We start from the raw sequence: 27,268 nt of genomic DNA, 5'->3' as shown, positions 1-27,268 counted from the left end.
CTCCTCAAAGCTGATATCCTCTTCTGAGTCATGTTACTTAATTTTGCTGTAGAATCTGATACTGTTGATCATCCTCTCTCCTAGACACTCTTTTCTCCCTTCACCATCACAGTGGTCAATGGAAGCAAACTGCATTAACTAGAAAGCTGATGGGAGCTGAAAGGAATCCAGGCTCTGACACAGAATCAGCTGTGCAATCCTGAACAAGTTCTTTAACCTCTCTGAGCCTCGGTACCTTCATCTTCAAATAGACTCTAATTTTTCCCTTGGTGAGGTTGCATTAAGTGTTTTTGATTGAAAATACTTTCAAGTTAACTGTGCAGCATTGCAGATAAGAACCAGGTCCTGGCAGGGTCCACCGCTCAGCACCCACATAGCAGTATAACCTTGGGCTAATTGCTTAACCACTCCAAGCTTCAGTTTTCTTCTCTGTGAAATAGAGAATATGAGACAATCTACCTCAGAGGTTGTCGTAAAGATTAAACGAGACCACCTGCAAAGCATTCAATATAGCATCTGACATACTGCATCCCTTAATATATGTTAGTTTTTGTTATCTCATGCAGAAAAACAAGATGTGTGGGGAGGTGGAGCTATTGGAAGGAAACAGATCTCTCCCAAATTTGAAGAAAGTGTTAAACAACCACACCTGGGGAAGGACAGCTCCAGCAACCTCACCAGAGGGAATGCTTGTCCCACTAAAGCTCTGTTCTTTCCTTGTCATGACTTACTTGACCTGAGGCTGCTAATAAAAATGGTCAGTCTCGCCGAAACCAGTTTGGCTCAGTGGATAGAACGCCTGCAGACTGAAAGGTCCACAGCATCTTCCTCTGTAAAATGACTGTTTCCTCATCGCCCCTGCCCTAGCCAGTTTGGCTCAGTGGATTGAGCATCAGCCTGTGGACTGAAGGGTCCCAGGTTCGGTTCTGGTCAAGGGCACATGCCCAGGTGGCTGGCTCAATCTGCAATGTGGGGCATGCGGGAGGGAACTGATCAGTGATTCTCTCTCATCATTGATGTTTCTTTCTCCCTCTCCTTCTCCTTTCCTCTCTGAAATCAATAAAAACATATTTTTCAAAAAGGACCCCTTAATTTAGCTCTTGTATTCTGTAATCCTATTAACTATTCCTCAGTCATGCCTCCAGTTTTCCCAATTCTTCGCCTTTCTTCATACTGTTTTCTTTGCCTGAAAAACCTTCCCTATCCTATATCACTGCTTTCATTTAATTAACATGTATTGAGTGTCCATTGTTTCAATAGATAGCTCTTGGGCCAAGTACTCCCCTCTCCAACTGGAATGGGTCCCTCCAGCCATGTCTATATGACACGATCCTGCCTTCTTGGCCATAGATTATTCAACTCAGGATGAACTCTGATGTTAACTGGCTTACTCACATTCTCTCTGCCAGGAACTTGGAATTTGAAACTGAGAGACACAGAGCGCGGGTTCCATTAATGTCAGCATTTTCGAGAGGGCCATCCATCAACTCCCTCTCAGAAGTCCCTGGAGATCCCCTGATTCCTACTCTTTCCAGCCTGGCTGCTCAGCAATTCCTTGGAGTCCATAGGATATCTTGGCAGCCTTCCAATATATGTTCCTTTTTTTCCCTTTTGGCCAATGTCCTTTTCTTATACTTTCATCCAAATAACATTTGCCAATACAACCAGTGTTTGAAATAGTGTTAGTCTCTGCTGGCACAAAAATCAACTAAAATATTATCTCTGCCCTGCAGCGAAATCTATTTGAAATCCTACCCAGATTTAGAATCACAATTTAAAAGCCCCCTTCCTCCATTAAGTTTTCCCATATTCCCCAAGCGGGATTAATCCCTCTCCAGTGCATTACCATTGCATTTTGCTTTAACTCTCTCACAGTCACCTGTTTGAGCTATTTTGAACATCTGTCTATCCCACTAATTGCAAACCCATTAAACTCAAGACCTAGATTTGTTGACTGTTTAGTCTCTTGACTCCTAGCACAGTATCACAAACAGACCATTTGGAAAGAACATCTGTTGTTTTGTCTGTCCATCATCCTCTCCCCTTTCTGTTGATAATAGCAACCCGATGTTCCTTTGCAAAATCAGCCTTTCTTCTTGCTCAATCCATTACTTCAGATGGGTTCTAAAAGTAGTACATGACCTAGGTTTGGTCAGAGTCATGGTGATTTGAACATGTGACCTACCAGGGCCAATGGGCATCATATCTGAGATTCTGGTGGAAAAGATTTGGGAAGAAACCCTCTTAAACTGGGTTTGTTTAGCTGTTAAACCATAAGCCTGCAGCTACTGGTGGTCATCTTTGCCAACACATAAGAAAAGTATAATTATGAATGAAACAAACACAGTGGAAAAGAGAAGATAGGAAGAGAGATAAATTTCTAATGATTTTACATTAGAACTTGCATCCAGACTCTCTTGGACCTATTATTGGGAACATGTATTTTTATTGGTTTCAGAGAGAGGATGGGAGAAGGAGAGAGAGAAAGAAACATCAACTGGCACTGGGCTCAATTGGCTGCCTCTTACACACCCTACTGAGAATCAAGCTTGCAACCTGGGCATGTGCCCTGACTGGGAATCAAACTGTCAACCTCCTGGTTCATGGGACGATGCTCAACCAACTGAGCCACACCAGCTGGGCTGGGAATTTTTTCACTTATATTAATTCCCTGTCTGTTTCAGTTTTGGTTGTGTGTTTTTTGTGTTTTGTTTCTGATAAAGCCAGTTTGAGATGAGTTTAAGACACTTGCAATGGAAACAGTCTTGTAATTCATTCATTCATTCATTTTACAAATGTTTATTGACATAAAATTCTATGGGAGCTCTGAGAAGAAAGTGATTAGGATGAGTGGGGTGGAAGTGAGAAAGAGGTTGGTTTAAGAGGAGAGGTGAAAGGGGGAGGCAATTCCAGAGAAAGCGAACAGCCTGAACAAAGACCCATAGGCCTTAAAGTTTGTGACCCATTTTGGGCCACCAGGCTCCTAAAGAGCATGTTAAGAACAGTAAGAACTAGATCAAGGACAAGACTACTAAGGGAACTTGTGAGCCATGCTAAGGAGTTAACCTTTTGGTCAAAGGAAGGCATTTAAACTGTAAAGTATGTTTTATATACTGGAGTATCCTATATAATAAAAGCCTAATATGCTAAGTGTCTTGTTGTCCATTCAACCAATCAAAGCGTAATATGCTAATGATATGCTAAAGCCACTCAACTGCTCATTATGACATGTAATGGTAGGTTAGCTTGCTGCTGGGGTCCGGCAAGTCAGGACTGAGTGAGACCGGCTGGACACACCCTGGAGCCTTCCTGTGGTTTCTCCCTGGCTGGTCAACCTCCAGCATCCCTCCCCAACCCTGATTGTGTAGTATCAGTTTCTGTTTCTCTTGGTAGGAAACCAACCTTTCTGAGGGAATTAGAATTCTGGACTCAGGGGTTGAGGGCCATGGATTTGAAAGAGAAAGAATGGCTGGGGTGGGGCAGTGCGGGTAGTTAGAGATCAACCAAAGAACTTGTATGCATGCATATTAGCATAACCAATGGACACAGACCATGGGAGGGTGGAGGCTTGCCCTTGGAGTGGCAGGGAGCAAAGGAGGAAAAGGAGACATATGTAGTAATACTTTAAACAATTTTAAAAAAAAAGAATGTCTCATTAGGAATGATTCTGCTTGTTTGAAGTAGTGGCAGGAAGCTGAGATAGAACTTCAGAAACAACATTTATTAGGAATATTCCTTCCCAAGTGATTCTAATGCCAGCAGAACCCACATGATGATTTGAACCCATAACCTGTGGGAAGGTGGGGCAGGCTGCTCACAGGGAAGAGAGGATGCACAGACAACAAAATGGGTGCTCCTTCCAGGGTCATGGGAAGAATTAACTATGCTGTGTGGCTATGACTGGCATATAACATGCACTGGAATCCTTTTTCTTCTTTTCCTTTTTTGAAATACACACACACACACACACACACACACACACACACACACACTAGAGGCCGGGTGCACGAAATTAGTACACTCAGGTGGGGGTGGGAGGTCCTCCAGCCCAGACTGTCATCTTGCAATCCAGGAGCCCTTGGGGGGATGTCCAACTAATGGCTTAGTGGGGAGTGGGCCTGAGCCATCAGTCAGGCATCCTTAGCACTGATGCTCAGGGCTTCTGGCTGAGCTGTGCTTCCCCTGTGGGAGCTCACTGATCACAAGGGGGCAGCTCCTGCATTGAGAATCTGCCCCCTGGTAGTGGTCTATTTGCATATGACCCTTTTATTATATAGAATATTTAATATATTTTTATTTATTTCAGAGAGGAAGAGGGCAAGAGATAGAAACATCAATGATGAGAGAGAATCAATTGATCAGCTGCCTCCTGCACACACACACACACCCCTCACCACCCCTCACCACCACCACCATCACCACTGGGGATGGAGACTGCAACCCAGGCATGCTCTGACCAGGAACCTCCTGGTTCATGGGATGATGCTCAACCACTGAGCCGCACCGACCCGGCTGGGATCCTTTCTTGATGACATTCATTCAGCCCTCTGCTTCGGGGCCTCTGTTTCTCCCCTCAGTGAAACTGCCTCCTCTAGGCCTATGATTCTGAAGTGTGTATTTGCGGGAAGCTCAGGCTAACTGGGCATGCCTGGAGGGCTAGTGCTGGACAGCTGGAAAGTGGATCCAGGCTGCAAAGGGTTACAGACTATCACAGTTAGACTGCGGAGCCAGGATGCCTGGCTTCTAATTCCAGCTCCACCACTTACCAGCTATGTGACCTTAGGCAAGTCACTCCGTTACTTCATCTCTAAAATGGGGGCGATAATAATGCCCCGCACACACACCTCAGGCAAGTCAGGCAAGTTTAAACCAATAGTCTTCTCTTTTTCCCTCCCTCCCTCCCTCCCTCCCTCCCTCCCTCCCTCCCTCCATTCATTCATGGTTCCCTCTTGTCCTGGGTGACTCCTTCTATAGAACTGCCTTTGGAGGATACAGTCCCACACAGATCCTTTTAGAAAAGCAGGTTTATTGGTCGGGCTGCTCACCAGGACACAGCAACATGAGAGACTCCGAGAGCCAGCAGGAAACTGCGTCTGCCCAGAGCTCAGGCCCCTTCAGCCCACCAGCACCTGGGGACCATGTCCCCATCCCCATCCTCCCTCAGCTGACCTGGCTCCAAGCATTCCCGAGAGAAGGGGTCCAAGAAAAGGGAAGGGGGAAGCAAAGCTTTGTATTGTAAAAAAAGGTTTATCCCCAGCTCCCTCCCTCCCTCCACCCCTTAAAGCAATTAGCTGCAATTCTTAAAAGCTGAGCAGGGAAGATAAGGCCAAGAAGAGAAATCCTTCAGCCTCTTCTTTTGTAATCCTCACCTGAGGATATTTTTCCACTGGTTTTTAGAGAAGAGTGGAAGAGCGAGGGAAGGACAGAGGGGAACATCCAAGTGAGAGAAACACATTGATTGGTTGCCTCCTGCAGAAGCCCGGACCAGGGACCCCCGGCTGTGGAGGAACCTGCAACCGGTCAAACCCGGGACCCTTCAATCCACGGGCCAATGCTCTCTCTATGCGCTGGGCCAAACCGGCCAGAGCTTTCAGCCTCTTCTTAAGGGAACTTGTGAGCCATGCGACTTGCAGGGGAGGGAAGTTGTCCTTGCGTCTGATAACCCCCTTTATTGGGACTTGAGTATCCTGAGGAGAACCTGGAAGCAACCACCCTCTCAGCCCCAAAGATTCAGGAGAGGAACCCCAAAGGGCTCGGAGGTCTTGGCGAGTCCTGCAGCTCTTATACTAGTTCTAGGGAAGGATCTTGGGAAGAATCAGGCAAGGCTGGGTTGCTCCATACACAGTCATGATACTCTCACTTCCCCTCCGGCTCTGTTTGGTGGCCTGGCCACTAGCACTCTGCTCCCTTTCTAGTCTGCCTCATCCCCCTACTCCCCACCCCATAACTCCCAGCTCCCCACAGCCTGATGCTGTCCTTCTGGGACCCTAATTTTCTGGGCTTTGACAAATGGACTGCTCCTGGGGTACCACCCAGATCTCGGATGAGGAATGGGGTGAGGCTTACTTCTCTTTTCTATTTGGACCATCGCTTTCTAACCATTCTTCTGAGAACCCCAGTAAGATAGGATCCCTGTCCCGTGTTTCTCATGCTGCCAATGAGGCAAATGCTCCTCTCTTCAGCCATTTCCACCGACCACCATTTCCTCTTCTCCTTCCCAAAACCATAGCCAGGAGTTCCCGTGTGCAGATGCATCAACATGTAAGGGTGCTGGCCTCCACTCTGCCCCCCACGGGCTCTAGAGGCTCGGCTCCAGCCCCTCTTGTTGGGACCCTTGGCAGACCGTGCTGGACCCTCGCCCAGGTTCACGGCTCACTCTGCCCTCTCTCCAGCCCACATTCTCCCAAAAAGCTGCTTTCAAGTCCTTCCGGGATGGGCCCTCCCACGTGGGCAAAGGCCTCCGTCAGAATTCACTCTTTTCTGTTATGCTAATGTTGGCTCCCAAGCCTCCAGGGATCACGATGGGAAAGAAGAGCTCCGAGAGCCGGAATGACAGCAGCTGGACACGTGAGGGGGCGGGAGGGGGAAGGCAGCTTTGCCCCCATGGGGGCCGACTATGTAAATGATAACATCCCCTCCCCCCCCCCCGTAGCACCCCCAACGTGCACCAGCAGAACGTGGATCGCGTTCATTTCCATTTCCACCCAGACTGCGCCCCCATGGGGGCTGCTCTTTGTGGGCGCTGCCTCCCGCTCCCATCTCAGGAGCAGATGTAAGGCTTGGAGGGGTGCTACTTGGGGGAGAAGGGGTTCTCAATTTAGACATAGGTCAGCCCGGTGGCTGGGGCCGGAGAAAGAATGCGAAAAAGAAAAAAAGTTCGAGAGAAGAAGACATCAGGGTTGGGGGGCGGGAAGGGGGGTGGCGGCAGGAAGAGGTGGGGAGGGGCGGCCCCCCCCCCCCGGAGGAGCCCGAGGCACGCCCCCAGCCTCAGTCGCTGTCGCTCTTGTCCACCAGCACGGCGTCCGACTCCTCGGTGATCTCCAGCAGCGCGCGCACGTCGGGGCTGCTGCCGCGCAGCAGGTCGAGGGCCTCGCCCCGCTCGGCGCCGGGGCCCTCGTCGTCGCCGTCGCCCACCTCCACCATCTCGGTGGCCGGCAGCACCTCCACCTCGCCCCCGCGGATCTTCTTGACGTGGAAGGTGAAGGGCGGCACCTTGTACACGGCCGTCTTGGAGCGCGCGTAGACCACGTGGTCCGGGGTGAAGGACTTGCGCAGCTTCTCGCGAGACGTCTTGAGCTTCTCGCGGCGCTCGGCGGGCACCAGGCGCGTGCCCAGCTTGTTCATGCGCTTCTCCAGCGTGTGGCGCGTCTTCTCCAGGTTCTCCTTGGTCTTGAGGCGGGTCTTCTCCAGGTTCTCGCGGGTGCGCACCTTGGTCTTCTCCATCTTCTCCTTGGAGAAGGCCTTCTTGAAGTCGTCCACGCGCCGCATGCCGCTGCGCCGGATGCGCTCCGCGCGCGACTCCTCGATGACCTCCTCCACCTCCACCGCCTCGTCCGAGGACAGCTCGATGGCCGCGTCCTCCTCGGGCTGCTCGCCCAGCTCGTCGCCCTCCTTCTCCGGCAGGGTCTCCGCCTCCTTCAGCGACTTGCTGATGCTCAGCTTGGCCGGCAGCTTCACTTCGTCCTATGGAGGGAGAGCAGAGGGGGTGGGGAAGAGATGAGTGGGGTGATGAGCTTGGGGAGGGAGGGATGCTGGGTGAACCCGAGGCAGGAGGGGCAGTGATCCTGGAGAGTGTGTGGGACCCGTGAAATCGACCTGGACTTGTGTCGTTTGCCATTGGATCCCCCAGAGCCTGGCACCCCATAAATGTGTCGAAGGAATGATAGGGCAAGGAGGGGGAAGAGCTCCGGGCCAGAGATTGGCGTGTATTGTAATTGCTTTTCCGGTTAAAAATCTCTGCGGCCCTCCAACTCTGTCCTTGTACCTATGTCCAGCCTTCTTACCATAAACCGCTTCTTTCTGCGTGAACACAGCTGAACTTTGGAAAAGGGCAGAGCGCCCTCTGGTGCACTACGTCGCACACTGCCCCGAGCCAGGCCCAAAAGCAAAGGGGTTTGAGAACTGTTTCCTCAGGTTAAGTGAAGTTCAGGGAGGGGAGATGAACACACAGCCACTATCAGGCGACCACCAAGTAAGGTAGCTTGAAGGCAAGGTCAAGGGAGTGCGTTTTCCAGATTTCAAATAATTTCAGAACAAGTCTTAGGGGAGAAGGCCCATGTCCTAACCACCCCTCCACCACCACCCCTTTGACCTCCTCATACTCTTTGGCTCTACCAGTGCATTTTTCCCTCATGTAGAAATTCAGGGAAGAAAGAGGAAAAAGTTGGCTGGCAGCCAAGGGCATGTTTTTCCCCCGGATATCTCTTCTGGTCTGACTTCTCTGCTTTGGAATGGAAGAAAGGGATTACTTTTCCATTATTGCTTTCCCCCACCCAAATTGGAGCTCAAGTAGGATGGTGGTCCCACATTCCCTGAGACCCAGAAGTTCAGAGCCAGTTATTCCCTTTTCCTCTCGGAAGACCTAGCATCACCTCTGTCTTCCATTCTGGAAAGATTTTTCCAAGATCCTGACTCTGGGCTAGCGTTTCAGATTCTCAGGATCACACCAGAAGGTGTGGGAGGCTGAGCACAGAAAGGGAAAGGGGCCATAACTCGGGGCATAAACAGCATCTCCTCTTTGGTGCAGACTCTCTAGAGTAGGGGTGTCGAACTCAATCAGAGAAGGGGCCAAAATCTAAAATCCAGCCTAAATCGCGGGCCAAATGGTTTACTGAACAGTCATAAACTGTCATTGTGATGGAAACGCAGCGGAGTGCAGTGATGACAGCGCGGTTCGGGCCACATTGCAAGGCCTGGCGGGACGGATTTGGCCCGCGGGCCTTGTGTTTGACACATGTGCTCTAGAGACTTCAGACAAAGGAATGAGAGGCAGTTTTTCTGAAGATTGTTTCCCAGAATTGTAAGAAAATCCCAACTGAGAAAAAATGAGGCAACATGAGCTGAGCCCTCTCAGAAACAAACACACACACACACACACACACACACACACACACACACACTGGCCACTTGGTATCTCTGCACTACCTGCTGCAGAAATTCTTTTCCCAGCTCTCAACCTCTTCCCTTTTCTCTCTCATCTGCATCCCCCGCTTCCTGGTTTACACTGAAAACTAGGAACACCCCTCCCAACTTCCTTCCCTCCCTGTCAATAGCATTAGCAGGGACAAAGGGAATGCTGGCTCCACCCCTTCTCCCCAAATTGGCACCAGCTCTTCTGGACACCAAGCTACCTCAGCTCTCATTACTTGACTACACTTCCCAGCAGTCAAGATGACCTGGGCACCGGGAATGCTGGGACTTGTAGTCTCTACTGGCCATAGCAGGCCTAGTACTTTTATGGGCATCTACGTTTTGTTCATCCCTCTGCCTTTTCCCACTTACAGAGGCATTGAAGAGGTGTTTCCCAGGTTCTGAGTATACGAGAGACCCAACCTCTCAGCATTCCCTTAGTTCCAGTTGTAGTCCTTGGGTCTCCTTTACAATTAGTTCTCTCTGTCTACTACTGAGTCTTCTCTTTCACACAATTCTAGGCCTCTCTAAGATCTAACTCTCCACTGCCTCCATCTATCTCCACCCCAAATTTACCTGCACTCCTGTATAAAAAATTTCAGTTCTGATCTCTCCTTTACAGCCTCCCAGAATAAAAACCCACATACTTGGCACCAAAGGGTGAGGAGAAACACTCCTTTCAGTAAGCTCAGACAATGTGGATGGGCTCAGAAGGATTAAGAGTGATGGGCGGGGAATAGTCAGGAAACAGTCCCAGCTGCTGGAAAACAAATCCACATTGTCTCCCTGCCCCACTCCCAGCATTCCTGATCTCCGCCACCCCCCACCCCACCCCCAGCCTCACCCTACCCCCCCTTAAAGGCTGAGCTGGCTGGTTTTCCTGGCCTCTGGCTTCCTAGATAAAGGTCTTTGCCAACTGAGCTTGGAAGTGAACAGGGCTGGGGAGAGAGCTGCAGACTTCTTGTAACAATCCCATCTTTCTAGTACCTGATAGAAGGGCTCAAATACAATGTCAGGGAGCAATCCCAGGGAGGGGAGGTTTACTTCTGGATTTGGGGGCATCTCTCCCAGCCCAGATAGGTACTTGGGAATAGAAGCACATTCATTGTAGGTTTCCCCCAGAAGGATGGCTTACACTGGAGGAGCTGCCCTTCTTGGTAGAAGGCAGGACATAGGGGAAGAAACAACGTGACCCAAATTCATGAGCAACCAGCCGGTTGGTTCTGGAGCTGGTATACCGCCGTGACTTTAGCTTTTCCCCTCCATTAATGGATTTTCTCTTTTCTTCCCCTTTCCAAGCCAGGTTTCCTCTATGACTCATAGCCTTGGAGTGCTATCTTGGGCCCACCCAATCTGCCTGTTGCTACAACAACCATAAACAAGATCCAAAGCCCCTCCCTCCCACCCTGGGGACTCAGGCCAGGCAACTTTGTCCCACCCCTACTTCCCTGGCACAGCTCCTGAACTAAAGGAGGGACCTTAGGGGGTGGCAAGGAGGGAAGGCTCCACTTATTCTGTTTTCACGTGTGTGTTTTTTTAATTTTTTTTTATTAAACAAAACCACCACTCCCAACAGGCTTGGTTTCCAGAGTTACCTTTAATGACCAGGTCTGAACAAAAGCATGCACAGCTTCCTCTGCCCCATCCCCCACCCCCCAAGCACACACACACACTCCCCAACCCAGGAAGGCACCAGTCCAGGATGCATTTAGAGGAGCCCCAGAGAGCTTCCAGCCCTCCCACACCACTCCCCAACCCTGCTGTATAGGCTTAAGATCCTCTGGCTTAGGAAGAAAATATGATAATTTTATTGAGCACCTACTATGTGCCTGGTCCTTGGCCAGGCACTTCACATTTGTCAGGGAGAAGGGATAATGTCGTAAGTGAACCAGCTCTGTCCCCAACTACTGCTTGGGAACGGCCAGAGAAAGACTTTGGAAAGATACTTCGGAGACCTAGGATCTGCTCAGAGAGGGCGTTAGAAGAAGGTGCAGATTGGGGAAGAGGTGAAAGAAAGGGCACGTCTTGAACATTCAGGCACTCTGCTTTAGACTGCCAAGACAAGGGAGTAAGAGAAACCCAAGTCAGAGGGCCCTTCTCTTCTGCCACAGTGGGATCTTGTCAACAGGAGTGACATTGTCCCCAACAAGATGGAAACTGACTCTTGGCGATTGAGGGGAGATTTTTAGATAGTGTCAATGTTTGAGGTGCTCCGAAGAGTCCCCTGTACATAAACAGATATATAGTATAACTAGAAGATTAAAATGTCATCGGGGAGGGGACGATCAGGGGGGAAATGTCTAAAGGGACTCCTCAGGGGGACGATTGTGAAAAAGAAAAGAAGTTGAGAAACACTGTGCTATAGGGAGGCCAGAAGATCCGAGCCAGAGCCAGTTAAAATGTACCCCTTCTGGCCTCTCGGAGTTGGCAGCTTTTTGAGTGCCCCGCCCAAGGCAGGATCTGGCAAACATAAGGGATCTCTTTGCAAAACATTTTTTTTTAAAACTGGAAAAAATAAGTGTAAATGTTTTCCCCAGATACATGGGGGTGGGGAGAGGGGGCGGGAGGAGAAGGCACAGAACAGACCCCGGGCCTGGGCCTCATGAGGGCTCTCTTTGAGCCAAACTGGCCTGCCCTGAGGGGTATGGGAAGGGAGAATCTGAAGCCACGTTTTCATGCAATTTCATGCAGGGCAGCATTGGGTGCAGCTCAAGTATGGTGCGTGGAGTGTCACTATTAAGAAAGGAGGGCCCCTGCCCTTCACCTCCCACCCTATTGCACACTCCACATTTGCCTGAACTCTGCCTCATGCGAGAGTGTTTCCTAATACCCACCACCCACCACCACGGAGCAGCGGCTTGGAACAGGCCGGCCGGCCCGCACAGACCACTGCTGAGCGGTGAGCGGATGGTGGCCTGTAGTGACACCCATGCCCACCGCCCCCTGGGGCCCAGGAGGCCCTAAGCACCCCCACCGGCTGTCGGCTCCTTTGGGGTGGGCAGAGGCTCAGGAGCTGGGTAATAGGGCAGCGCCCTAGGCGTCTGGTCAAAGGGTGGGAGCTCAGGTACTGTGTCAGGCTTCAGGTCAAAGGGCTCAGTCTCAGGCAGAAGGTCAAAAGGCACGATCTTGGGTGTGACCAGGTCAGAGGGTGCACTCAGCTTCTTCTTGGGCTAAGGTGAGGAAAAGGGGTTTAAACAGAGTTTGGAACGGGTGTGGGGAGGGTGGAGAGAAAGGCCTTGGTGAGCATGCAGAGACGGGAAGCGGGAGGTGGGTGGGGAAGGGAGGACACAATGTATTAGGACGGAAAGAAACCACATTTTAAACGCTTCATCAGGAGGGCCCTGGGGCTGATGGGGGCGGAACAAACCCAGACCCATGAATTAATAAACACAATTTAAAAGGAACCCCCTCCCTTCTTCCCTCTAGAATCTTCCCCAGGCCTGTCCGTGGCCTCCTACCTTCTGTCCCTACTAGGTTGGAGTGATGGGGGAAGAGGCTGCTGGGAGTAGGAGCTTCCTAAGAGGCCAGTTGTTGGATTCTAACTGGAGAGGCTCCCATGAATAAAAGAGAAGGCGAACAACTTCACTGTCCTCAGAGCCAGACACTGCGGATCCCAGTTCTCATTACTCCCCTGGGCAGGGCGGGCCCAGGGTGCCGCCCGGATAGGAGAGAGAGAGGCATGGCCTCTATTTCCTTCTGGCCATGTCCTTGCCTCCTGCCTCTCTTGTCACCCTTCCCTCCACCCATGCATGGGGTAGCAAGATGCACAGAGAAATTAGGATTTAAAAAAAAAAAAACAAGCTTGCTCTGAATGGGTTGGCTCAGTGGATGGAGCGTCAGCCTGCGGACTCAAGGGTCCCAGGTTTGATTCCAGTCAAGGGCACATCCCCAGTAGGGGGTGTGCAGGAGGCAGCTGTTGATGTTTCTCTCTCATCAATGTTTCTCTCTCTCCCTCTCCTTCTTCCTCTCTGTAAAAAATCAATAAAATATTTTTTTAAAAAGCTGTTTTTGTGACAGGTGGGCCTACACTTTGGGGTACCCAGCGGCAGCTCCCAACTCCCCCTCCTGAGGGGCTGAGCCATTACTCTTGCTTTGGACAATCAGAAGTTGGGGGGAGGGGACAATTGGGGTCACTCCCAGCCTCTGGTGCCAGCAGTGATGAGTGATGGCCCGCAGCCACAAAAACACAAGGCAGCAGGTGCCAACCTGCCCGGTGGGGTGCAGGGAGAAGGCTGGAGTGGCAGGGAGACTGAGGAGACAGGGGCTAATGTGGTCCCTTCGGGCCAGATGCAGAGGCCATGCCAGGAGACACCCCACTGGCCGGAGAGCTCCAGTGCTCACACCTGCTCTCCTCCCCGTCCCCGCTCCCACCATCACTGGTCAGGTGATCACACCTTGCCTCTTCGTCAGCATTGTGAGGCTGAGCAGCTAACGGCCACCAACCTTCGCCACTGCGAGCCGCCACTGCGCACACAGACACACAACGCAGCCCCAGGGCCGGGACTGTTAGGCTGTCTCCCTCAGAGAAGGAAGGCGCCAGAATAACCCTCCGTTAGGGCTGACCTCCACTCCGGTTTCTGCTGAGGCGGCCAAGGGTGAAAGGAGGAGGTGGGGAGCAGAAAGTGTAGCAGAAGGGGTGGGGTACACCTGGGTTCTGATTTCAGCTCTGACCCCCCCCCCCCAATCACTCAAGTGACAATAGGCAAGTGACTTCCCCTTTCTGGGCCGCAGTTTCCTCCGCTACAAAAGGAAGAAACTGCAGTTGATTATCTCTGAAGCATCGCCCAGCTCAAAAAAATCGACCACGACAAAATGACGAAACTCTCACTGTGGTATGATTTTTTAAAATAGAACAAACCACCTCTCTGAGGTGGCTTGCTTAACGACAATAATCCTTCTCCTTGCTCTCCCAGTTGCCTCCCCTTCTTGACTGACCTTTACAATGGTCAGACTTAATTTACTAAAAAAAAAAAAAAAAAAAAAAAAAAAAAATTAGAGCGAGGAGCATGATTTTCTTTAGTCTTAGAAATACCCCTAAAAGTGCCCTCCCTGCGTTCGACCCAGTGACCAGGAAAAACAACCCAAACTCGGTTTTTTGGAGCAAAAGTATGATAAGCAGTCTCTCCATGGCCACTAGGCTGAGAAGGACCAGAACCTCAAGTTGGAAATATTTTTTACAAAGTTTTGTGGTTCTGGACCGGGCCATGTGGCTCAGTGGTTGAGCAGTGACCCAGGCACCAAGAGGTCGCCAATTGGATTCCCGCTCAGAGCACATGCCTGGGTTGCAGGCTTAATCCCCAGCAGTTTGGGGGTAGCAGGAGGCAGCCAATCAATGTTGATGTTTCTCTCTCATTGATGTTCCTTCCTCTCTCTCTAAAATCAATAAAAACATTTTTTTTAAAAATGTTTTGGAGTTCTGGAACAAAGTAGCCTTGATTTGCCTTGGGTCCAGGAAGAAGCTATAGGTTGGGTTAGGGTTTGGGGAGAAGTCACCAAGCCCTCCAGCCTAGGTGTCCTCCCCTCTGACGCCCACGCTCTGCTGGACCCTTTAAGTGCCTTCTTGTCCCAACCTCAAGCACTTGGAGCAAGCACTGGTGTGCAGGTCACCAACTGCCTCATCAAAACTGCTCCAAAAAACATTTATTTCCATTTTAGCTTCCCTTTCTGGATTCTAAAAGAACTCTAAGAATATCCAAATTATTGTCTCAGGGAATTGGCTCTTGAAGGATCACAGCTCCTCCTGTTTACACGGTGCCCGCAATCTGCCTGATCCTCCCAGCAGTTCTCAGTCCACTGACCCCAAACTACTAGTAGAATTCACTTCTTTCATTCACTAACTGTTGCCTAGCTGGGATGGGATGACAAACTGCCACTTTTTGTTTCAGTGGAGACAGGGGGGCTGAATTGTGTGTGCGTGTGTGCGCGTGTGTACACAAATGCAAACTTAACCTGTGACGTCATCATTGAACTTAACAGTTCCCTGAATCTGGGGTGGAGCCAGGCAAGGGATTCCCTCCTTGATCCCCCAGGAAGGAGGCGTAAGAGGTCAGCTGACCTGATCCCACAGCTGGGACCTTCCCACCCTTTCAGGCTTCCTGCCCCCTTGCCAATATCATCCCCTCCCCACATCGACAGTGGGGAATACTGAATCTCCTCCTGTTCCCACACTGGAGAGCTCGCTGGAGAACTCACAGGATCCTAGGAGGCCTTTCTCCAAGCCAAGCATCCTACCCCAACAGCCTGATTTTACCATAAACGTTGCCGCCCCCAGTCTTCCCTATTAGGTCTGCCAAGGCACAGAGCTATTTTTACCTCATTCTCTTCCCAGGCCTGCAGGCCTCTGGGAGGAGTAGCCTCTGCCTTCCTCCAGCATGGGAGCACTCCCACCCGCACCCCCCCCCCCCCCCCCACCTAGAACATCTGCTTTACAGCTCAGGGAAGTTCTGCTTCCCTGAGCCCCACCCTATCGCTGGAATCCTTTCCTGAGCTCTGAGCTCCTCTCCGAGTTGGGACCACTTGAGTTCCTAGTTGTTTGCCCTGACATTTAGGGGGCTCAGGGCCCTCAGTTTGAGCTATTCCCTCTGCCTCAGCTCTCTGTTCCCAGCTGGGTTAGTACAGGTGCAGTCAAAGCCACCCTGAGACACACAAGGTTCAGCCACAGCTCCCTGCCAGCTGCTGAGGGGCGGCAACAGGGGGATGCTCTCCCTCCACACCCATCCTCCCAGAATCTCCATCTTTAACGTAGGAATGTTTATCCCAACCAAGACTTTCCCCAGGTTCCACAGCCCAGGCTATTAAAAGTGAGAAGGTCACTCCATGGCGACCCTCTACCTCTACCTAAAGCTGGCGGGCTCCCCTGTCTTGTTCTCCTTCCATTGATGCCTCTCCATGCTAGGTAGATCTCTTTAAAAATCACACACACACACACACACCATTCTGCTCCTTCCAAGCAGTTAGAGCAAGTGGGAACAACCCAAAGCAAGCATTTTCTACCAGATAACGCTGTTTGGGGAGAAGCAAAGCTTTTTAAAAGTCAAGTGCCCATGGGGAGGAATCCCTGGGCAGGGGGGTAGGGGTGCCACTTCTGCCTCTGTCCTACCACCCCCTCCTCAGGTGTAAGTGCCAGCTCACGGCCCCCCGCCCCCCAGCTGCTCCAAACAGTGTCTCCAAACTGCTTGTCCCAATCTGCATCTTTCTTAGCTCCTTCTAGCGAGACCAACCCAAGGACCTCGTGGCATCCCAGATGGTCACTCAGAAGCCAGCTTGACCAGGTCCCAGAGTCACCAGTGAAACCAAAGCTCCCTGACAGCGGTCTCCTCACCTAGGGAGTGTGGGAAATCCAGCCTTCCTTTCCTTTCCACTCCCTCTTTTAGGATTACCCCCTCCCACCCGCCACGATCTCACCTCCTTGGGGTAGGAACGTGGACCAGGCCTGCGGGAAGCCGAGAGGAGGTGAAGCTGGGCACATCCCCCCCCCCCCCAAGCAAAGATCACCCAGCCCTCAGCGGCGGCCCACCTTAATGAGATTGGGGAGGGGGAGTGGAAGGGGCAGTTTATTTGTGGTGAAGATACAAAAACCACATTTCATCCTGCCCGGAGGAATGGGGAGAGGTGCGCTGGAAGCCGCCAGCGGCCGGGGCGGGGCCTGGGACACGCCAGCCTCCTCCAGCCCGCGGCCCGCTCCCCGCCGCCCCCGCAGGTATGCGCGGTGATTCACCGCCCGGACCGCCGGACCCGGAGGCTGTCCGCTCCCCCCCGCCGGCCCCCCCCCCCCCCCGTCTCCCCCTGCCCTCCTCACCCCCGCCCCGGCCCCACCTGCCTGCTTCCTTCGGGCTGAGGGTGCGCAGGGGCGGGCGCGCCGCTGCTGGGTGTCCCCAGGGACCTGAAGGCGCGGGGAAGCCGGGGGCGCATGGCACCGAGGGGACGGGGTAGGTGGCGAGGGCCCGGCGGGGGTGCGGGGTGCGGGGTCCTCGGGGGCGCGCTGGCCTGGCGGCCATCGCCCGGCACGGCCCGCCGGTGCGTGCCTGGGCCCTGAATCACCCGCTATATCGGGCGGGCGGGCCGGCAGCGCCGGAGGCCCCAAAGCGGGCCGCGCCGCCCTTGTCCGTTTACAGCGGGTCCCCTGTAAGAAGTTACCCACGGCTGTCCCCCCAAACCTCCGCGGAGTGGAGAGACTGATAGAGCCCGCTCAGGAGCTGTCTGCAGGGGGCCAGGTCCCCGAATCCAGCCCCCTAACAAGGTCCCACTGTGTGTTTGACACGGGAGGGGGAGGGCTTGGGGAGGAGATGCGGGGTACCGAGGGTGCCCCTCCGCGGGCTCCAGGAATCCGCTGCTCACCCCACCCACCCCACCCCACCCACCCCAGCCGCACCCGCCCGCAGGAGGGTGGGTGCCCGGGCCAAGGCGGGCTGGCGGGGACGAGCCGCGCTGCGCCGCGGGCAGGGAGGTCCCCCGCCCCGGGCCCCGAGCCCCGGCCTGGGACTGCGGGCCGGGCACAGGGCGTCGCGGGCGGTCCGCTGGCCGGCTCACCTGGTAGATCATAACTTTGAAGTTGCGGCGCCGCAGCAGCTCGGCCTCGTTGACCTCCAGCTTCTTGATCTGGCCGGCCTGGCGCTCCAGGCTGCCGCGCACCGTCTTCACGTTGACGCTGACCTTGCGCACCTTCTCCAGCAGCTTGCCCACCGTGCTGCTGGTGGCGGCGTGCGCCTTGCCCAGCTTGCTCAGCTCGCCCTGGATGCTCTGCACGGCGCCCTCCATCTCCGCCTGCCGCTCCTCCAGCTGGGCCTGGGTCAACTGGATCTGGTCGACGGCGCCGATGATCTTGTCCAGGAGGCTCAGCACCAGCACGCCGTTCACCTGGTCCGGCTTGATCAGCTCCTCCGAGCCGGCCCCCGACGGCTCCTCCGCCGCCGCCGCCGGCGCCCGCAGGAGCGAAGACGCCGGGTCTTCGGCGTCCGGGTACCCGGACAGCGGCTGTTCGATGATATGGAGCTGGGTGTCCTCCATGGCTGGCTACCCGGAGGAGCCGTGCGGGGCCGGCCGGCTGGAGCTGGAGACCGTGAGCGGAGGAAGAGCGGGAGGGGGGAGAGCGATCGGAGAGCGGAGGAAACTCTAGCCACGTCCGTGCGCCCCGGGACTGTGGCCAGAGCTGCGGGGCGGGGGACCTCTGAGCTCCCCCGCTCCCACGCCAAACCCGGGAGTCTCGTCGCCCATTGGCTGGCCCCGGCCCAGAAGAGGAGGGACCGGGGCAGAAGGGAAAACCGGTGATGGGATTGAGAGGGGCGGGGGGGGGGGGGGGGGGGAGAACCAAGGGGGACCCAGGAGCCTTAGTGCCCCACCCTTCCCAGGATGGTTGGAATAGTTGGAGCGGAGACTAGGGCGGCCGCTGGCAGCGGAGGCGGGAGGAGCAGGCCTGGGGCGGAGGAATGTTAGCTGGAGAGGCAACAGGTCCTAGAATGTCGCTCTGCGTTGCCCTCTCTTTCTGCTCACCTGCAAACCCACCCCGGCCTTTTAGGTGCCAGAGCGGGACGTCAAGTGGAACACGGGACCCTAAAGTTACATGCGAAGTGTTGTATTGGTCTGTGCCCAGCTTTTTGAAAGGGAAAGTTACCCATAATCTCTGAGAAGCCTCTTAACTACCCCACCCTTTAAGCCACCCACTGCGGTTCTACAAGCTCCAGGGGGTGTTTAGGAAAGGACCGGAGAGAGAACTCAAGTTAGGGTCGCAGTGCTGGTGAGGGGCTGCCCAGCTTCTCCAGGTCCCTCTTAGGATTATCCTAACAGAATGGGATTACGACAGGCCATCGAGTAAAAAAGTAAAGCCTTTCCCCACTTCTAAACTTTCTCTAAAAACCAGCTTTCCCTGTGTGTATCCCGGCCCCAGAGACCTAGATGACGCTAATCTCAGAGCAGGATCTAGGAATGCCCCCTTCTTTCTAGATCCTAGATACTATTCGATAGTGTTTAGCAATCCGAGATCTTCCGTTCCCACCTGCTCATTTGACAGAAGGAACAGGTGGGCCTGGGAAAGGCAAGTGACCTGCCTGAGGTTGCTTGCAGGTTGGCATTGGTTTGGCACGCACACCAGGTCCCCGGCCTCCTCTCACACTTTGTACCTCATTAGTGCAGGGTGGGCACACGTGGCCACCCACATATGCTGGCTTTGAGCCTGTGGGCCTGAAGAGTAACTACCGACTTATTTTCAACCATAACGAGTACCGAGGGGCAGGACCAAGGAGGACCCTTAGCTCAGAAGTCCAGGGGAAGAGAGGCTGCCCATGCACCCCATTTTGCTCTCTAGCACAGCCCTGTGAGTTTGCTGGAGCAGCACCAGCCCTCTTTCCCCCAGAAAAGCTGCAAACCTTTTCCCTAGTTAGGAAACCAAGCTTGGGTTTCCCCAGCTGGGTGGGTGATGGTCTTGGCAAAAGATCTGTGCTAGACTGGCATGCATTATTGTTAGGAAGAGTGAAAAACGGCTTGGTGGAAACCCAGGGCTCCATCAGCCCAGTTGGAGAGCTCACTGTCTGGGATGGTCTGGGATGGTCCCGATGAATATTTCCCCGAACACTTCGGTAGATGTTTTCTTAGAAACAAATGGCTTTCTTGTTTGTGATCCAAGTAGAATGAGCTGGTATATAAAATTATAACTGGTATATAAAATCATAGCTGGTATATCAAATTATCCATAATATATCAAATCATATATATATATATATATATATATATATATATATATATATATATCCATGATATATTATGGATAATTTGATATATATATATGACCTGAAAGATTACCCGTTTATTTTAGAATTTAAAAGAATACGTATTTTGGCAGTTTAAGTTGCTTCCATGGGAATTGATAAGATTTCTAGAAACAAGAAGAGTGACAGTAGAATTTTACTGGACCTTCATAAGGTTCTTACATTTAAAAAAAAATTGGTTAGATTGTTTCCATAGGTGGCACCCAAGATACAAATTGTGAGTAGCAAGAAAAAAATGTAGTGAAAAGGTTTTCTTTCTATCACTGTCTTCGGTAATTAATTTCTTTCCCAGGAGACAATTGTTACTATTTTCTGGTGGAATCTTCTATAGAAAGTCTCTGCATATATGATCGAATTTATATATTGCTCAGCATTTTTCTTTTATTTTTTTAGCATTTTTTTTCAGTCACTAATATATCTTGGAGATTGTTCCATATCAGTGTATGTAGAACATGTAGAACTGTCTTATTTTCCAAAGTATGGATGCACTATACTTAGTCAACAAGTTCTCTACCAATGGACATTTAGAGATTGCAATTTAAACCTCACGTGGGGGGATCTGAAGAGGGATTTTCGTAGTTGACTTGATTTTTATGGTCGCATGCTTGCTAAAAGGAGTTAAGTCCATGCCATTTTGGCTTTCCCACCAGGAAAATATTTCTACTCTTCAAAAAGGAGTGTCATATTTGAGATTAGCCAAATTATGTTCCAGGGATAGTCTAGTAAGTACATGACTCATGTAATGCCTTGTTAACAGAGAATTTTGCAGAAAGGTCCCTACCCCTACACACCTATGTCCAAGAAATGATCTGTATCAACAAGTTTCTCTCCTGTCCTCTTTTTACTAAATGCCAGCTAAATCCAACAGGGGGCGTGCTAGGCCTTGGTGAACTAGCTTTATCACCACCGTCTCCCAGAACTGGAGGGAAGCAATCCTTCCCAGAGTGCTTCATTTCAGTGAAAATAAGCAGTTTGCCTCCGTTTGGAATTGCACTCAGCATGCCATTGCTTGCAGTAAGGGTTGACGCTCTGCATTTTCCATTGCTCACTCTCTTTGCTGAAAGGCACGCTGTTCCATTGCGTGCTTCCAGCGGCTGAGGCAGAGACTGTAAAAGGGATAAAGAGGTGGAAACCAACAACCCTTTGGCCCAGAAAAAGAACACCAGGATGCAGCCATGTCAGCAGCTGGAGTCTCATAGCACTCTATCATATTCCTCCATCCGCCCCGCGTTCGACCAAGTGTGACTGCTTATCTTGAGCCAACTACGGGGCTGGGGACTTCAAGGAGGAGGAATAAGGCTCAGTCCTTCCTATCGAGGAATTCATGGCTTAGCAGGAGAGGCAGATGCATAGCTTCAGATACAAAGTGGAGGCTTCTCCTGCAGCTCGGGGAAGGCTATCACTTTCTGGAAGAGTGGGAAGGGTGCACAGAAGGAAGGCCTCTAGGTATAAAGGAGGAGAGAAGGAAGAGGTGTGAAAGTGCAGGGCTGAGGGGATGGGTAATCAGGCATTGCTCCTCTCTTACTGTGGTTCTGCCTTAAGTCTTACTGGTTTATATTTAGGAAGATTAAGCAAGGTTTAAGGGGTGCCACGTGTAGTATGTTCCATTCCGTTTTGGAACATATTACATTGTCCCAAACTGGGAGAGATCCATGCTGGGAGAGATTCTAGGGAGACAGTGTGTTTTGTTAATAATAAATATTTGTGCCTGACCCATGTGGCTCATTGGTTGAGTGTCAACCTAGGAACCAGAAGGTCATGGCGCAATTCCTGGTCAGGGCACATGCCTAGGTTGCAGGCTCAGTTCTCAGTGGGGGGCATGTGGGAGATAACCGATCAGTGATTCTTAGCATCAATGTTTATATCTCGCTCTCCGTTCCTCTCTGAAATAAATAAATATATATTTTTAAAAATTTATAGTAGGGATTTGTCCTTGGGGGTGGAAGTGGTGGTGGGTGTTAATCGGGGAAAATAAAGACATATGCAATACTTTAAACAATAAAATAATAATAATAATAACAATAATAAACATTCGGGATGAATTACGTGTCCTCACATCAGAGAAATAAACCGTCCTGCACAGAAAACCAGTCCCCAGCAGCTGGCTCACAGTTGCCACAGGTGTTCCTTGCCAGACTTACAGGCCCTATTCTTGTCCCTCTGGCATATGTGGAAAGTGCCTACAAAGTTTGTATATTTCTTTTCCTCAAAAATTCCTTCCTTTCTCCTTCAAACATTTCCTGGTTTCCTGAATCAGAAAACAATTTTTAAAAATGTATTAAGTGCTAATTTATGCTAGAAACCATTCACAGCACACAGCAAGTTTGGGTGAGAGTGTTAAATTCACACTAACACACAGAAAACATCAAGAAACGATATTCATGAAAATGCCATAAAGTCTCCCTTCCTCCTTTGCTTTCAACATGCACTGGTCTCCTATCCTACAAATAAAGACCAGAAACAAAAACTGCAGTCTTAATTGGTTCTACCTTCCTGTCTCCTCAAGGTGGGGTCCATCTGTTTTCTCCTGTTCAAATTCGATTGTTTTGTAGAACTGTGGCTACTGAGCTTTTGCCTCCAATTCAGTCCTTAAACTTTAGCAGTTTACCCAAAAAGTTGGCTTTCTCTCTACCAAAAGAGCATTTAAAAGTCACAAATAAACTCCACATTCTACCAATGATCTCTCCTTTTCTAAGTTTATTTGAACTCTGCAGGATTTAGCACTGCTGTCATTGAGATTCTCCTTTGTGGTCTTTTGGGGGCTGTATTATTTTTATTTACTTCTAGTCCCATTTGCTAACTTTTTTTCCTTCCTTTTTTTTTTTTTTAAAAAAAAAAACAGCTTTTAAAACTACTAAAAAAAATTTAAGGCCCCAGCTTTATTGAGACGTAATTTATGTAATTCACAATTCACCTCGAAAGTGTGTTCAATTCAATGGTGTTTTAGTACATTCACAGAGTTGGCAACCACAATCGATTTTAGAACATTGTTATCATCCCCAAAATAAACACCTGTCAATAAAAAACTGACCGGACTTAGCAAAGGGAGACTTTGTTAGAAAGGATTATTGCCTGGGAGGAAAGGGACTAGTACAATGAGGGGAGGGGTCTGTTGTAATGGACAGAACGCTGTGACCATAAGATCTGCAAGTGTCTCACGGGCTGGACAGAAGGGGGGCTTCTTTTACAGAGAGGGGTACACAGAGCTAGAAAGGCCCCGGAGCAGGGAATGGGTAAAGGGGTGGCATAGGAGTAGATAAGAGAATACTTTTCCCTGAGGCCAGCCTATCCTCAGGAGGACTTGTGTGCTGGCTGAGGCTGAGAGTGGGCCAAAGATCAGGGGCCTGGAGGAAGAAGAGAAGCTTAAACAAAGTTCGGTTAAGAAGCATTTTGTTCCGAGGTGGTCATCGGAGACGGGCAGTTCAATGATCGTTTATGAGGTAAAGAATGAGAATATGGAGGGTCTGTGTTTGTCCTTGACATAAGTAAATAAGAGTGGAATCTGTGACTCACCGGGAGAAGGTGGTTCTTTGCAGTAAGCTGTTTTCCAGAACACAAAAGGGTGGGAGATGCTTCTAGACTTCCATGTTTTGCAGGAATACAGAGCTGAGGTGAAATTCAACATTGTTACCCCCACGCCCATCAGCTGTCCTTTCCCATTCTCCCTTTCCCAGCCCCTGACAATCACTCACCTACTTTCCCTCTACAGACTGCCTCTACTGGACACTTCATATAAGTGGAATCTCACGTATGTGACCTTTTGTGTCTAGCTTCTTTCACTTGGTATGTTTTCAAGGTCGATTCATGTTGTAGCATCTATCAGTACTTCATTCCTTTTCATGGCTGAATAAAATTCTATTGTATAGATATGCCACATGGTGTTTGTTTATTCATCAGTTGATGAACATTTGGGTCCTTTCCATTTTGGGGCTTTTATGAATAATCCTGCTATCAATATTCATGCTATTTTTCTTTTTCTTTTTCTTGCTACTTAAAAAAAAAAAAAATTGATTTCAGGGAGAGGAAGAGAGAGGGAGAGAGGGAAACATCAATGATGAGAGAGAATTACTGATCACTTCCTGCACGCCCCCTACTGGGGATCAAGCTACAACACAGGCATATGTCCTGAGGGAATCAAACCTTGAGCGCCTCCTTCCTGGTTCATGGGTGGGCCCTCAACCGCTAAACCACATTGACTAATCCTGTGCTTCTTTCTTTCTTTCTTTCTTCCTTCCTTCCTTCCTTCCTTCCTTCCTTCCTTCCTTCCTTTCTTTCTTTCTTTCTTTCTTTCTTTCTTTCTTTCTTTCTTTCTTTCTTTCTTTCTTCCTTTCTTTCTTTCTTTCTTTCTTTCTTTCATTTTCTTTCTTTCTTTTTCTTTCTTTTTTTTTAAACATATTTTATTGATTTTTTTACAGAGAGGAAGGGAGAGAGATAGAGAGTTAAAAATATTGATGAGAGAGAAACATCGATTCTACTGAGGATGTGCCTGCACCAAGGTACATGCCCTTGACCGGAATTGAACCTGGGACCTTTCAGTTCACAGGCCTACGCTTTATCCACTGAGCCAAACAGGTCAGGGCTGATTTGAATTTTAGAAAGAAAATTTATTTGAGGGAATGGGCCTGAGTCTAGAAGCAGGGGTTGGAGGGGGGGGGATCGCTCTATTAGGAGCTACTGAAAAGTCCCAGCAAGAGAAGATGTCATCAAGAAATTATTAAGGTGTGATAATTGCATTGTGGCTATACTTTTAAAAATAATCCTTATATTTAAGAGATACATACTGAAGAATTTACAGATGAAATGATATCATATCTAGGATATGATTCAAAATAATCCAAAGGAAAGTGGATGAGATAGAGATAAAATGAAGTTGGTCATGTGTTAACCATTGTTGAAGCAAAGCGATAGGCTCATAGGGATTCATTGTATTATTCTCTCTACACCTAACTTGCCCATAATAAAAAAAAATGTTATTTTGAGGATGAAATATGTTCATACTTACAAGTCAGCCTGGTTGACACACCATTAGTGACAAGAAATGTGCAGAACTCTTTTCCCTTCCTCGCACTTGAACCAGTCAAGAACTGGTATTCGAGAAAACTTTGTTAAACTCGTTTGTTGCTCACAAGACGATGCCTCTCCCCGTCTCCCTTTTCTTTCAACTTTCCAGTTGGAACCAAGACCAGATCTTTAAAACAAGACACTCTCAATCAAAACAGTGTGTAGCAGCTGTACACATCGCAACAAAACTATTTGCTTTGTGGAATCTGGCCATTTTCCCAGGAAACGGTTTCCATTTCACAATGTAGCAGAACAGGAAGAGTGTGAACTCTTGCTTAGATATAGATTCTTTGTGTTCTACTCAGATTTCCACATTTCCATTGTGCTCTGGGTGTGACAGTCCAGCTGTGTGTTGGTAGAATGACTCACTTTTCCATCAAAACACGTATTTCTATGAATCATCAGGGCTACTGATTGGTGTGAATGAGCAATCAGCACAGTAGTGGTTCCTGAATCCATTATATGACTTCAGAGAGATGATTTATTAAAGTTTTTCCATGACTTAAATTGAAAAAGGCAGTCCAATTATTCAGATAATTCATTCTCCAAAACCTTTCATGTTTATAAGTGATTATGAAGAATAGCTTTTTAATAAGGAACTACAAAGGAAATAGAAGTATAATCTATATTCTTTGGGTGTTTAATAATCTCATTGAGGAAATAAATACACAAAAAGTAGAAGGATTTCAAATAAGTAGATGATATTCATACAAATACATGCAAAATACATTAATCAATGTTTAGGAGCACTAGAATAATAGAGTGATCAAAATGGGAAGAGGATACCTGGGAAAAAATTTTCATTTACAAAATAGTTTAATTATTTAAAATTTATAGAAAATGCCGAAACTGGTTTGGTTCAGTGGATAAAGCATAGGCCTGCGGACTGAAAGACATTGTCTGGTCATTCTTTCTTCTTCCTTTTTCGATTCCGGTTCGATTCCGGTCAAGGGCATGTACCTTGGTTGCAGGCATATCCCCAGTAGGGGGTGTGCAAGAGGCAGCTGATTGATGACTCTCTCTTATCAATGTTTCTAACTCTCTATCCCTCTCTCTTCCTCTCTGTAAAAAATCAATAAAAATATATTTAAAATAAATAAATAAATAGAAAAAATAAAATTTATAGAAAATATTTTTTAGGTCAAAAATATTTTTTTTCTGAACCATCTGAGAATAAATTGATAATCTGATGTCTCATCACCCCCAAATATTATGTGTTTTCTACAAAAAGGGACGTTCAGATATATAGCCTAGTACAACCATCAAAATCAGAAAATTAACATTGATGCATACCACATCTGCTCCTCAGCCCAACAAATTTTATCATTTGTCCAAAAAGTGTCCTTATAGCTTAATGATTCAATATAGGATCCCTCCTTGAATATACAATAGCTGTTACCTCTCTTTAGTCTCCTTCCATCAGGGGAATCATTGTTTCCTTAACTTTGATGTTTAAAAATATATTTTTTAAAATTAATTTTTAGAGAGAGAGAGACATCAAGAGGCCACCTCCTACATGCCTCCTAATGGGGATCAAGCCCACAACCCAGGTATGTGCCCTAACCCCTGGAAATTAAACTGGAAACTTTTTGGTGCATGAGACAATGCTCAGCCAACTGAGCTGCATGGGCCAGGCTATAAGTTTGACATTGTTGAAGATTAAATAATAGTTATGTGTTGGTGACAGGATGTAAGCTGACAAGGTCCTTGCATTTGAGGGGGCTAGCAAGGCTGGCCCCCTACCCACACAGTTTTCCAGACTTGTTTGGATGGCTACTATCAGTAGAATGAGAGCCGCCTTTCATGGCTTGCCAAGAAGTCTGTAACTATTTACTGAGATTTGCTATACCAAGAATTTGTCCTTCTGCTCTGTCCCTTGGAAATTAAGAGGAACAAAGAATACATTCCTCTTGACAGACCTCCTATTCAGTGTTTTGTGTATAAAGAGCATTGTGCAGTTAATAAACTTGCTACAGTCTGTCAATGGCTACCTGTAGTCTTCCCAATCCTTCTTTCCTGTCTCTCCTTTTCTCAATTCCCACCTTCCTACCTCAGCCTGGTTCACTGCCAGACTGGCCCTGGCAGTTATGTATTATAGAATGTTGCTCAGTTTGGGCTTGTGTGATATTTCCTTGTGATTGGATTTAGGATAGTTATCCTTGGCAGAAATAGCACAAAAGGGATGCTATGTTCTTCTCATTGTACTCTACTGGGTGGTACATTATTTTGATTTGCCCATTGTTAGTGATGTTAACTTTGATCAGTTGGTTGAGGTGGTGTCTTTCAGATTTCCCAGTGTCAAGTTACTCTTTTCCTCC

General features: G+C 49.3%; 1 protein-coding gene across 2 annotated transcripts; it reads right to left on the bottom strand.

Annotated features, from left to right (window-relative positions):
- Positions 1-5,008: 5,008 nt before the first annotated feature.
- CAVIN1 (caveolae associated protein 1) lies at positions 5,009-18,370 on the bottom strand. Of its 2 annotated transcripts, XM_045586257.1 has the most exons (3): positions 17,659-18,370; positions 12,104-12,299; positions 5,009-7,683 (listed from the first exon to the last, which is right to left on the bottom strand). In XM_045586257.1, the coding sequence occupies exons 1-3, from the start codon at positions 18,133-18,135 to the stop codon at positions 6,818-6,820; spliced, it is 1,539 nt and encodes a 512-aa protein (XP_045442213.1). In that variant the 5' UTR covers positions 18,136-18,370; the 3' UTR covers positions 5,009-6,817. The 2 variants fall into 2 exon arrangements, with proteins under 2 accessions (XP_045442213.1, XP_036307478.1); XM_036451585.2 differs by lacking the exon at positions 12,104-12,299 and having other exon boundaries at positions 6,930-7,683; positions 17,659-18,338.
- Between the last annotated feature and the right edge of the window lie 8,898 nt (positions 18,371-27,268).

This window comes from Pipistrellus kuhlii, unplaced genomic scaffold (assembly GCF_014108245.1).
Source record: "Pipistrellus kuhlii isolate mPipKuh1 unplaced genomic scaffold, mPipKuh1.p scaffold_m20_p_22, whole genome shotgun sequence".
Taxonomy (NCBI): Eukaryota; Metazoa; Chordata; class Mammalia; order Chiroptera; family Vespertilionidae; genus Pipistrellus; species Pipistrellus kuhlii.
The sequence above is the reverse complement of the archived record's forward strand: the minus strand, read 5'-3'. Positions and strand labels throughout refer to the sequence as shown.